Raw genomic sequence first — 13333 nt, 5'->3', positions numbered from 1 at the left:
AATCTGAATAGAATTCAAGGTCATTAGTAAATCTTATTAAATTATGAATTATATGTGGAGCTATAGATCACACAACACAATATTGCTAACAGTAGGTGTTATCCCACCTCTCGGGATACTGAAGAGGTTGCTTGATTAATATTCATAAGGTGTTTTAAAATAATAAACTGCTATATAAGTGACAAATATTATTGTGCTGTACTACATCTCATTACTCTGGTAAGTTTGTATTGTGTACTGTAAGCCTTCCACACAGAAGTCATTCTCCTCTGAATGGGCTTTGCAGACCACCACATCCACTGAGGGCTCACTGGCAGTGAGGTGTGATGATCAGGGACATTCAACTTCCAGGCTTTGCTCTTAACCACTTCTTGGAGTTGCAGTTACATCACTATGGAAAGCAAGCTCTCATTAAATTGCTGTTTAGGAGTAAAGGGAGGAGTAAACTTGGGTTTCAGCTGAAAAATCATCCTGTTAGATTGCATTAGGAAGGCTTCCATGTTTAACTACACATCAGTTATTTTAAAGCAACTTCTGATTACCAGAAAATCTATTTTTTATTTCCACAACAACAAAGGAAATCAGACTTAGTTTTTATCCCTCCTGCATTATTAGAAATCATGCTTTCATAGTAATGAAAGCATGAAGACCAAATTCTTTTTTCACTGATATCTGTTCAAGTGAAACGCTGCTGGTGCCTTGACCATCCGCTGTCGAGATGCCAATAGATAATGCATGTCTGTCATGACATCCATTGCAGTTGTGCAAGAAAGAAGTAGGTATCCTCCATATATATATTATCCAAAATACCACAGAACTTTCAGTCATGGCCCCTCAAAGTTCTCAAAGAAAGAAAGTGGAAAACAAAAGACAGGAAGAAAAATGAATCTCCAGAATTTTCCACTGCTGTAACTGTCTTCCGTTGCCTCTTAATGTCCCTGCAAGAATGAGAGAACTAAACTTGCATTCTTGATTGAAGAGAGGAATTTTAAATAAAATGTCAATGACACAAGTGATATTCACCTATCCTTGATGGGACATCAGACCAATTGAGGAAGGCAGTGAGCTGTGAGGTAGAACCTGCCAATAATGCTGATTCTGTTTCCAGACACTTTGGCCTCCACCAAGAAGTCCACCAGCTGCTGCAAATGCTTCTACTATATCAGATTAAGTTTTACAAGCTTATTTAGTTAGCAAGACTGATTATTTTTTGCATAGGGGGAAAAAGCACTCCTGTTTATTCTTTTGAAAGCTACTTTCTTATTGAAATGCTGAATTTCCGTTATCATAACTGTACTCTGTAAACAGGAAACATTTGCGCTTTGAATCAGGCTATCATGTAAAAGTAGAAGGTATTTCAGCAGGAGAATTTTGGACATGTCTGTTTGAAGGCTCTGCTGTTTTATTATGGTATTATGGAGAAGGTACTAGGAAATTGTGACAGGAACGAAGAGGATTTGGTTAGAGCAGTTTATTGCTTCTGGTAGACATCCCAACAGTGAGACTTGTGCAAAATATTTGAAATCATTATTATAACTGAAGAACTGTAAAAGCCATATCCAACTGGAGAGAAGGAAATTCTAAAGATGTTCAAAACTTGCTAATTTCATTGCTTGGTGAGCAGCATACTTCTCTTAGGGGGCTTTGTATGTTCAAGGATTCAAACATATCAGCCTTGTGTTAGAGCAGTATCTGATGTTGGAAAATGGTGCAACTCCAGCTTGTTCTCAGCTCTGCATCACCGTCTTCAGTGGTGCTCATAACAACATATACAATCATAGCAACACGCTTTGATTTTAATTTAACAGAAAAAAATTCTTGCTAAAAGGAGGTAATGTTGATTTTCTGTTAGGCTCCAAGTCCTTGAAGTGGCTAACTGTGAAATGGTTACTGTAGAGGTTGATTAGGAAAACAGGCCTTGCTTTACAGGGACAGTGCTGTTGCCTTGATGAAATCTGATCATCTTGAAGAAAGCTTCCAGGTTTTCCAGTAAGAAGGTGCTAAAAAATATATTTATTAATGGCCTTTAGAAAAACGTTAACTTTGCATTTTATATGCCATTACCTCATTCACATCTCAATCACACCAATTCTTTGAACTGTTCAGAAAATAAATGTTAGCCCATTAATTATTTCCACAATTCCTTGTACTTCTTAGATATGGAATTCCTAAAATTTCAAATTCAGGCATCTTTTAATCTGTGATATATAGCACTTTTTAAAAGATAAATTAGAGAAACTATCCATTTCAAAAGAGTAGTCACTATCCATTTCAAAAGAGTAGTCCAGAATTTACCTACAACAGGAAAGTTCAGGACTCCAAGTTTGTTTTAGTTTTAGAATCTTTTCAGGAAGGTCGTCCTTATCCATAGTAATCCTGAAACTATTCATTGGCTACTACAAGTCAGGGTTTTTAATTATGCAGGATACCAACTCTGCTATATACCTTTAGGGCATGGGTGACAGTAGTCAAATTTTCCTCTAAAATTTCCTTTGTAAATAGAGTGAAAGTTAGGAAATACTCAGATTCTTCAGTCATAACTCTTGACAGATGTTGGTTTGACTAGTTACCATTATAATACGCTTTAGAAAACCTACAGGTTTGTTTCACCTCCATTTGGCTCTATCTCTTATGTTTCTAGATATATATCTGTGCATTTACTCCCACTACAAATGTGAAGAGAGGATTAGGAAAGTTTTAGTAAATTATTGACAGTACTTTTTATAAAATTTGAAAGGTGCTTCAGATTTCTGCTGACATATGATGAGAGCTAATCTGCAAGTAAATAGATCAGAACATGCTATGCAGATGAGCAGACGAGCATGTTTTTATTCGTGGCTGGTACCTGTTCTTTTCCAGATTCCCTTAAAAGGAACTGGGCAGAAATGTTACCATTGCTGTGTTTTACTGAGGCACATTTGAGCTCCATTGTAAAAATGACCAAATTAAGCTTCTCTGTATTGAGGCTGGGAATGGATTTCCTGAAGAAACAGAGATAAAAATAGTTTCAAATCAGGACAAGCTTTTGCTTACTCTTTCCACAGTGAGGTGAAACAAGATCTTGGAAGGTCCAGAACCAGGAACAAGAAATCTGCAAATGACTTTGCTACAGGCAAGTGTTTAGTAGTGTTAAAATATTTTTTAAAACTTTTTTGTTCTATTATTCCAGGAGGTTGCAGGGTCAAAACCAGAATTTCCAGCAGGTTGAAATATCAAGGCATATTTTTAAAATCCCTTTGACATATTAGTGTTTTTATTGCGCATAGCAGAGTAATGGCTTGCTGCCAGTCAGACACATTCTGCTTGCTTTATTTACACATTGAGGTCAATGAAATTCCAAAGTAGGATTACTCATTTGTGCCTAACAAATTTAGATTTGCCAGTGAAATGACCTATGTTGTCAGCAGGATTGTCTTAATCCAAAGATCCTGAGTCTGTGCCTCACTAGTTAAAGGGGTTACTAGTACAATGGTAATGATAACATCTTTGGTAGACATACTCTTCAGTTTGTTTAAAGACTAGCAGTTTTTATGAAAAGATGATATTATAACCCTGATATTTCTAACAGCATGTAATGTTGTTGTTGATATTTTAATGACCTCCTTTCTATTTCTTGAACCCTGACTCGTGGTTATGAGTGGTCAAGCATCTTGCATTGCCTGATTGTGGTTCTAAGCTTGAAGTGACTGAATCCTTTGGTGATTCTTGTTTGTTTGTCTTTTCTACGTGGGTAACCTTTGTTCCAACACTAGTCAACAGACAATAAGAAATATAAATTTTAGGTCACTTCTCTAATTCCAAGTCTTGGGTTTTGTAATTCCCTAGCACCTGGGTTAGGTGTTAGGACCTCAAGAACTTGCATTTCTATATTTTTTTTTGCCTGCATACTATAAATGTTTTTAAATGTTTTCTTTTCACTGTTTACCCATGGAAGGTAAATTGCTTCCCTTTCAGTGCTGGGTTACCATAAAATGTATATTAGCCTGAAAGAGAGAAATTACTTAATGTATTTTTGTAGCTACAGTCTTTGTCATTCTCAGAGACTTGTTATTTAGCCATCCAATTGTATAACCAATTGTTCCCATAATCCTCAGCGTTTAAGAATAACGTTTCCATGGTAATCTTAGATTCTGTAAATGCTTATCATTCTCTAAATGGATAGCTTTAAATAAATAAGTCATCAGTTACCTAGTAGACAGCATATACTCTATTGGTATAAAAAGAAGAAATACACCTCAGTTATAAAAAGAGACTAGTTTGTTCAGCCATAATAAGTTCACAGTCTGCAGAATCATGACCCTACTGATAGTGTTAACAAAAGCTTGCTCCTTAATTATCTGCCTTGCATTCAGCTGCTGTTTCCCTCCTAAACTCAATTATAATTCTAATAGCAGCTGTGCTGCCATTGTTTGTTGCAATTCATTTTAAAGAACTTTGATTGGATGTCATTGGTCTTTTTGACTAAATGTGCAAGGTTCAAAGTATCCACTGCCACTAATAGCCCTCATCTCATCTCAAGATTATACTAATTATTTACATAATTATATATTATACATTATAGAGCTATTATGTATTATTTCTAAATGATAGTTCTCCATCAAAGATGTTGAACAAAAGAATATATATAGTTTTATTGTCCTTACACATATTTCAGTGTTGAAGATATGCTTATGATTACTCTCTGTCTATGTGTTAGCCAACAATTGAAGTATCCTTCCAGTGCACTGCAAATTTATTAGAGTATTCAGAACTCTCTATTGCTTTCAATTTTGACTCCTTGTTTATTATTTCTTCTGTACATCTATGTCTGCAATGAATGTGATAAGCTATTACTTTTACAGGAACAAAAATGTCCTCATATGTCCTTCAAATTTCAAGGTCCTAGTATATGATAAAACTTAATTTGATGTAATAATTACAAAATCTAGTAGAAATACACTGCATGATTACCACTTATATAATTGTAAAAATCCAGCTCATCTCTAATGTAATATGAGAATTTGTATGGTGGAATATTTCAGCTCATTTATACAAGATTAGACGAAAATAAATTAAGAAATTGTTGCAAGTCCTGGATTTTGGATTGGATTCCATGTGTGGAGATTGTTCTACTAACTTTATATTACTACTACAAATACAACTTTATTTCAGAATAACTCATATATGTCAAGAAAAATAAAGTAATAACAAAAATAAATGTTTAGTTATCTTAAGGCTATCTGTTTAGATAGAGAGTAAAATTTACTTCATGTTTATAAGTGAAACAAATTGACTTGAAGTCACAGTTTTATTCTGAGGACTCTGGAACCCTGAAGTTTGGTTTGGGCACATCTAACACAAAGGCAAGACCATGAATTCTGCCTTCTTATCATGGAAATTATGATCAAGATCACCTGCATGTATGTAGGGCATCAAATGGCTCGTTGCCTGTTGAAAACTCTGGAGTGTCAGTACATTAAATCACGAGGACAGTCTCGCTTTTTTTTTTCCTGTTTATTCCTTCTAATATCTGAAATGCTACCAAAAAAAGCCCCCACCAACAAGTCTGCAAAGAATTAAAAGAACCCTGCTGGAGTCGCAAAGTCAAGTGATTTGTAGTTTGCACATCAGCTGCATTACATATACAAATTGGCCTCTGCATGTATGTATATGTGGAGCAGTGGTCTTCAGCTGCACAATCTTTGTGGAGAAACTGCTGCCTCATGCAGTACAAGAGATTCAGAATTTGCAGCGAAAGAAATTGCAGCCAGGACTCCCCCATTTTTTGCAGAAGCTAGAAGGTATGTAGCACATGATGATGAGAATTGCAGAGAGAGAACGGTTACACAGTTAAAGTATTTGAAAATTGCCCGCAGCAGCTCCACAGAGTTTCTTTTTGCTGATAGTTCGTTTATGTAAAAGTGTTTGCAGAGGTATTCAGTATTTTTGGATGCCTGACTTGGGATCTTGATGGCTGATATGCAAAAATGCTGAGGATTCAGAATACAACTGATGTTTTGATTTCTGCTGCAGCTTGAAGCTTGTGTTTCAGGCATACAAAATATTAGTAGAATGCCAAACGCACTGAAGATGAGATCCAAGATGTCTGAGAGTTGGAACCCACAATTCATTGAAGCCCTCATCCTTAATCTTTTTGGTCAGATTTTAAAATATTTTTATTTGCATGGCTGGTGATGGGCATAGTCTCATAGAAGAAACTTCAAAAGCACCCTTGTGCTGGAAATGAAGGATTTTAGCACTTTTTGGGAAAACTATCACACTGCTTCATGCATTTTTGGGTACCTATTTAACTGTGAAAAATCTGATCCTCAGTGCCTTAGCTCCTGAGCAGCAAAATGACCATAATAAAACCTATTCCTCCCTGAGGCTGTTGCAAAGGTAAATTTTCTAATGTCTCTGAACATCTAATACTCTCGTGATGAGTCCCATGAAGAAGCTCATGAAGAAATTCCTAATTCCTTCTTCAGCTCAGAGCATGAGTACTGTATGGTAACCAAGTATAACACTGAAAATAGAGAAAAAAACCCAAACTAACGGCTCATAAGGTGAACACCATCAGTTTGGTGCAGCAAGGGAGATAGGACTCGTGTGGATTGTGACTGTACCATAAAGGAATTCTAATGCTTGAGTAGTTCTTGACTTCAGAACTTTGGTATTGATATCAGAACACAGTTCTATACGTAATATTCTATAAAGTTTTTGTTGACAGTTGTTTGGGGAAAATACATATATCTAACTTACAGCTCTGCCACCTGTTATTAATAGAGTTTTCCCAAACCAGAGGGAATACAAGTTTTATGGCACCCCAGGCTCTCATATATCTACATTAGGGCAGTGATTAATACACTTTTTCTTTTTTCAGAGTTGGCTACCAAATAGTTTCAATTGAAATCTTCTGGAAAACAAATATGAATCTGGTTAATGAGACAAGTCTGCCACGCTGATGAAAATAAATGTAAAGTTTATTCTAATAGAGTTTCAGAAGCACAATCCATTCAGAGGAGTATTGTATATCTGTTCCAACTATCTCATTGCATGAAATATGAAAATGCATTTGAGTTGTGCATGGCATTTCACACATAATCTAAACTTTAAGCGTGATTCAAGATCTAAAGGGTAATTTTCATAAGAAAAAAATACACATATTTGGAATGAAATCTGTGCTCCCTGCCTTTTTTTTTTTTTTACCATATTCTTGGTATCTCTTCCTCTCTGGAGGTCTGGTCTGGACTTGGCAAATTCTGTGATTTCCTTAGATTTCTGTTCCAATACTGTCAGGAAATTATTTTTTTTTTTGTGAGGCCTTCATCCTCTGAATATATTTATAAGTACTTACAGAAGGCACCAATATGTGGGATTCAGGGTTGTTTTAGTGTCATTACTCCTGCTTCTTCTTTGCCCAGTGGATAAGGAAGAGCCAGAAGTTGTACTATGCTATTCCACTTCGAAGTAAAAGCTTCTAGAGGTCTGATTTTTGCCCCGTAGAGGAACATTTAGGAGTAATTTAAAAATAACTGAGGATTTTGTTTGGTTCCACAGATTGTTTACATTTTGACTTGAAAAACTGAAGGAAAAAGAAACAGAGGACAGCAAAATAAAATCCCAGGGTACGCCATTAAGAAATTGCACTTTTGAGATTCCAGCCTAACCTGCATCTGTTTTTCTTGCATATTATTCTAATTAGCTTGGATCTCTCTCACATTCCTGTTTACATTTCTTTTTAATAGGTCTTTCTGATTCAATATTTTCCTTCTATTTATGAATTTAATGCAAAGTGGCATGTGGTGTGAGGTGCCAGATGTGGATTACTTTCCTGCCTCTGAAGCAAATAACACACAGAATAAGTGTAAGTATTAGGGAAAAAGGGCAGTACCTTGTATTTGGTTGGAATCATAGTTCAGAAAATACAGACAAATATTCAGAAGAAATCTGTGTTTTCTAATAATAAGGGCATAATATTTTAAGAAAAATTAAAATCTAGGATGAGAATAATTATTAAAGTAAAAAAAGCAAGCAAAAGTTGATAATCTTTTACCAACATGACTATATGGTTTTCAAAACAGATGCAGCAATGGTGGTAACCAAACCAAGCATGCATTCTTATGTTTGTTATATTATTGGTCTTTCTAATCAGCTCTAACCATTCTAGACTATTATTTTACGTTATATTAAAAAGGACTATATTATTATTATTGTATTAAAATCAGTTATAAGTATACACATCTCTGTACTTTTTAGATATTCCCACTGAATATAGTATAACTAACAGAAGTGAAGCTTTCAAAATCAATTATAGTGACTAAAAAGTTTCTGAATAGCAGTAAGAAATAATGTAAGTAAAACATGTGACTTTTATAGCCAGGTGATACAGAATTCCAGTAGTAGAAAACATTTATATTCTATAGAATTACAGAGCAAATTCTCTAGTTTTTTGCAAGGACAACAGTCACTGCTTGTGGAACGGGCTAAAAGATGTTAAGTTAGCAGCAGCGTAGCTGTCCCTGCCTGAATTTGTACTTTTTAACACCTTTAATAGATAATCTGTGTCCATTCTGGTTTGTGATATTGCTTATGCCTGGAATTATCTCCCTCACTTGCTTTTAAGAAGGACAAGAATTTTTTTTCTTCCATCAGTCTGCAAAGTTAGTCCCCATAAGAATTTTTCCACTGTACATATCGACACGGCAAGAGTTGGGTTCTGAGTCCCTAGTCCAGACTGAGGACCTACATACAGAATTTAAATGTAGCAAATACAGGAAGGTATGATATGTCAGAAAATAGGTTATCAGTAATGAAGAAGCACAAGTAAAATGGTTTGTTTGATTGTTGATAAAATGCCATGTATGTTCACAAAAAGAAGGGGATTTAAAAATTAAGAGAGTTCAAGTTTTTAATTTTTTGAAAGATATATAAATACATATGTTTGTTAAGATGGGTAAAATTATTTATTTTGTGAAACTTTTCGATGTGTTCTGGAACAGATGAACTCATTATTTATCCAAGTACTTAAGGACTAAATTGAACAGGGATTTTTTTGCGTATGTGTGTGTTTCCTGATAAACCTGGCTGTTCTGTTTCTGTGTTTCTGTGTTTGCTGGTTTCCAGTTCCTCTGTCCTGTGGGAACAAAGAGGAATCTATTTTTGTTGTTTGATTTTCAACACGAGAAGTTTCTTCTAACTGTCAGGGAAATGCCCTTCCTAAACCACGGTGAATCAAAACCTGACAATTGGTTCTTAGACTGTTTTTGTTACTGTTGCAGACCTAATCCTCAAATAGGAATACTCCCATATGGGTGTGATGGATCCAAGTTCCATCTTCTGTTATATATCTTCTGTGAGTCTTTTTAGTGTACTCAGTATGCAATTTAAAGCCTGGTTTTTAACAAATGCAAGGTGATCTAATGTTGTAAAATATTTGAATGGTATAAAGGGACATTAGCAAAATAAAGTTTTTCTGTGCAAGTGGTGCAGAGAAATGAGGAATTAATCTTGCAGATTGTTGCTCCTGTGGTCTGGTAAAGGGTCACTATTGTACTAGCTGGCATATGTGGAAGTGTCTTAAGGTGTTGAGTGGTACAGTAGCACTAAGCACGAGACCTATGTTCAATAATATTTATATTGTAGACATGCTTTGTCTTTGCCAATTCTTATTTCCATTGTTTATCACCATGTTTCAGCATGACTTTGTAGCAGGTTGCAAACTGACTGCTTTGCTAGCTAACTTGGCAGTTCAAATTTGAAGTCTCTGTTCTGTAATTCCTCTGGTAGGTTGCCTGTTTTATATGTTTTTCTCTTCAAAATAAGTAATATGGTTTGCCATTTCCCAGCTCTGGGACCTTTGCTTTTCTCCATTAGTTCTGAAGAATAATAGCCAGTTACTCCAACACTATTTCTGCAAGTTCCATTAACACTCTGGGATATATTCCATCTGAATTCTGTGAATTTTCTTTGGTTGCAATAAATGTATTGTATATTAAAAGATCAGTTATTGCATTACTGAAGAAAGTCTGGGTAAATCTGTTCTGATGGATTATTTAGAAAGAAAGCTAGGAATGTGTGTATTAGAGTCTGGATGGCGAAGTGAGAGCTGCATTTACGAAGGACAACTGAACTGCTGCAATGATTCTAAGGGACAAAAATGTAACATAACACAACACCACCAGCTGAACTGCCAAAGGGTACATTTGGGGTTGTTGCACACAAGTGAATTGTCTTTATTAATAATAACTTTAATTATTTATATAAATAATAACTAGTAGTTAAAATTGGAATAGTGACCAAAAAATCTATTTTGAAAATTCTCATTGTTAGCATGAAAGTGCTCCTTGGTTATAAACCTGACCCTTCCCTATTACATCTGCTTGATTAGTCCTGCATCTTCATTTTGAAGTCAAGTTTTAATGAACTTTGTTGTCCTTTCTCCTTGTCATGTGTTATGTACATTTAATTATAATATCGGAGATCAATGATCCTTACATTTATTTTCCTAGACTATATCACGCCATGACAAGATTTTGAAATGCTTTTAAGCAGTTTTGCCCTTCAGCTGTAAATTGTGATTCTGTACTTCTTCATTAATGATCTTGGAGTGCTTACATAACTACTTAAGAGAAAATATTAAATGTGAGATGGTTCCATTAATTTAAGAGCAGGGACATTCTATTTAGACTCCCTTTCCTTGCTCAAGGAGTACAGCATTTTTCATTTTGATAAATGATTTGCCCTGTTATAACTTTTTTAACTAATGGATATAGAAAAAAAAAACCTGTTAAATAAAAATGATATGACAAAAAAGTATGACATTCACTTTATTTTATACAGAAATGAGTGTAGTACAAAGTGATTTTATTGAACTGTAACAACAAAACATTGGAAGTTCAGTGCTGAATTGGCCTTGAAATTTATTTCTTGTGTCATATGGATCCTTTTGCCTCCAGATGAAGGTTCAGTTAAAGACCTACACCACTAGCAGTGCAATCCTATAGGGTATTAGGTTCCTTTCCCTTTTCTGATGGGTGCATCAGGTGTTCTTACCCTGAGCACCAGTTTCAGTGTCTCAGATTTGTATTGCAGTTGGATGCTAATCAGAAGGGAGAACTGTCTCCCCTCTCACCCCTGACATGCTTCCTGAGAGGTTATTACAGTAGTTGCTACAAAAAGGTCATATCCAGAAATTTATTTTGCTATAATTGTTCCTGTGGTCAGGAAGAAGGCTGTTGTTTCCAAGGAAGTGAGCAGTGTATAAAGTGTAGGGATAAGGGTTTCTTACTAGAAATTTTAACTCTTTCTGTTTTTGTTTTTCTTTTTTTTTGTTGTTTGGTTTTTGTTCGATTGTTTTTTTTGGGTTTTCGTTTTGTTTTGTTTTCATTGTTGTTGTTGGGAGGTTTGTTTTTTTTTGTGGTTTTTTGTTTGTTTGTTTTTAAATAGGCTTCTGTGAATAGGCTTCTGAAATATTTCATCTAACCAAGTAATTTAATGGTCTAACATCAGGTATGTCACAGTTTGTGATCAATAAGTAGTAAGTATCAAGACTGAGATTTTCAAAGGGTCTGAAGAATAATTACGCATTCATCTCCCATTAAGTTCTGAATGCCTTTGAAAATTTTAGTCGTGCTTATCACTGGACTCTACTCAGAAAAGATTGGATTGTACTATTTCAGAGAGTGTCATCTGCATATTGAACTAGCTAAAGTATTAGAACAGTAATCAATTAAATCTCTCCAATCTAGACACTTTGTACTGTTTTTAATCACATCCAGAAGCTCCACAGTTTATGAGCCTACATACCTCTCAGCCTTTTAACTTGCTGAAGCTCCCAGTTCCATCCTGATGTGTTTCACTTAAGTAATAAAAGTAAAGCAATCTGTGCAGGTTATTACTGTGAATGTCAGTCACATTTATATGTATATCAGAGGAAAGATATTGGTCATTATACACTTTTTCCCCCTCCTTTTTCAGCTTCAACTGCTGCTGTAAGAAGCATCAAAAAGCATCGAGCATTTGAAATGGCTTTCACATTATTTCCTTTTCTTGCTCCAAAGCTTAAGAACCTGATTACAGTGCTGCTACCATGGGTGCATCATTTCATGGATGAAAAAGATGGATCCAAGATATTAAGTAAAATTTTCAACTCCTCAGAAGGATATTAGTTTAATGAAGGGCATAAAGTTTTTGTACCTTCCACATCATCTGTTTGAACCTGTGTATATGGTATATACATCTCCACAAACAAATTTGCTATCACTGTCCTTGCTGCTGAAGAACTGATGCACACTTTCCAAAACTGAGTTAGTTTACCTACTGGCTCTCCATAGGGTGAGATAAAATCCTTAGCTTCCAACACAAACCCTACCAGTTCAGCTACTGAGCATCACCCTTAACCTGTAGCACTTTTTCTATGTGAGTTAATATTAAGCACGGCATGTTTGGTTGTAATCTCTTTGAAGGTTCAAAATCAGGAGCACATATGTTTTTCTGGCACTTTTTTGGTCAGGATCACGGGCAGAGTGACTCCACATTTACATCTGGATGTGTAGAAAGAATCCACTGTGTATGCTGAAGTGGGGGGGGTTGGTGGAAAGGGTAGAGGAGAGAAAGATACCTCTTCAGGTTGTGCTATCATTGAGAGCTTCTGTGAAGTCTAAGCTGATACACTTAGCTTGTCTCAGGGAATCATTCCACTAAGAAATGTATGAAGGCTGCAGTAAGGGTTTGTGTAAGCAGGAGGGAGGTCAAAATAAAAGGAAACAAATAAATCAAGAACCTCCACAAAACTATGACATGTGTAGAAGGCTTTAGTTCTTAATGTCAGAATAAAAATATTTTTCCTGACAAGAAGTTTGGAGTCAGATAAAACAGCAGAATAAAGTCTGTATGGAAAATGGTCCATGGTTTACACTTATACGCTTCCCCCTTACTTTGCCAGGTAATAGCAGCCAAGCTGTATTTGAGAAATTCAAGACAAAATCTTGTCAGTTACTCCCACACCTTCATGGGATTTTCCTGCAGTTCATTTATGCTCTAAACTTATTTTTAGGATTAGCCCAAAGACAGCACTCTGTAGGTTGCACAAAAATGTGAAATTTAAGGACACCGAAAGAGGAACGCCCATCTCTACAAGCATGCGTTACTTTTTCACATGAATATGTAAGTCAGAAGTTTGGTGGAAAGAAGGAATAAGTGGCAAAGGAGAGTGGGAGCCACCCCTTGTCCAGACATTTAGTGTTCTTGTTCTGCATTCAGATGAAAAGAGACCTGGACTGAAATTAAGAGAGTTATGCTCATCCTTGGTACATTAACAAGACCTACTCCTTCTCCCATCATTTTTTTACAA

General features: G+C 35.6%; 1 protein-coding gene across 1 annotated transcript in view; it reads left to right on the top strand.

Moving 5' to 3' along the window:
* IQCM (IQ motif containing M) overlaps positions 1–12149 on the top strand; it is a 71609-nt gene extending 59460 nt beyond the window's left edge. Inside the window, 1 exon segment of the mRNA XM_064653483.1 lies at positions 11959–12149. Coding sequence (XP_064509553.1) covers positions 11959–12149 — 191 coding nt within the window.
* The last annotated feature ends 1184 nt before the right edge of the window (positions 12150–13333 follow it).

Source organism: Pseudopipra pipra, chromosome 4, assembly GCF_036250125.1.
Source record: "Pseudopipra pipra isolate bDixPip1 chromosome 4, bDixPip1.hap1, whole genome shotgun sequence".
In the NCBI taxonomy this organism is placed as follows: Eukaryota; Metazoa; Chordata; class Aves; order Passeriformes; family Pipridae; genus Pseudopipra; species Pseudopipra pipra.
Note: the sequence above shows the minus strand (reverse complement) of the source record. Positions and strands in the feature narration are given on the sequence as shown.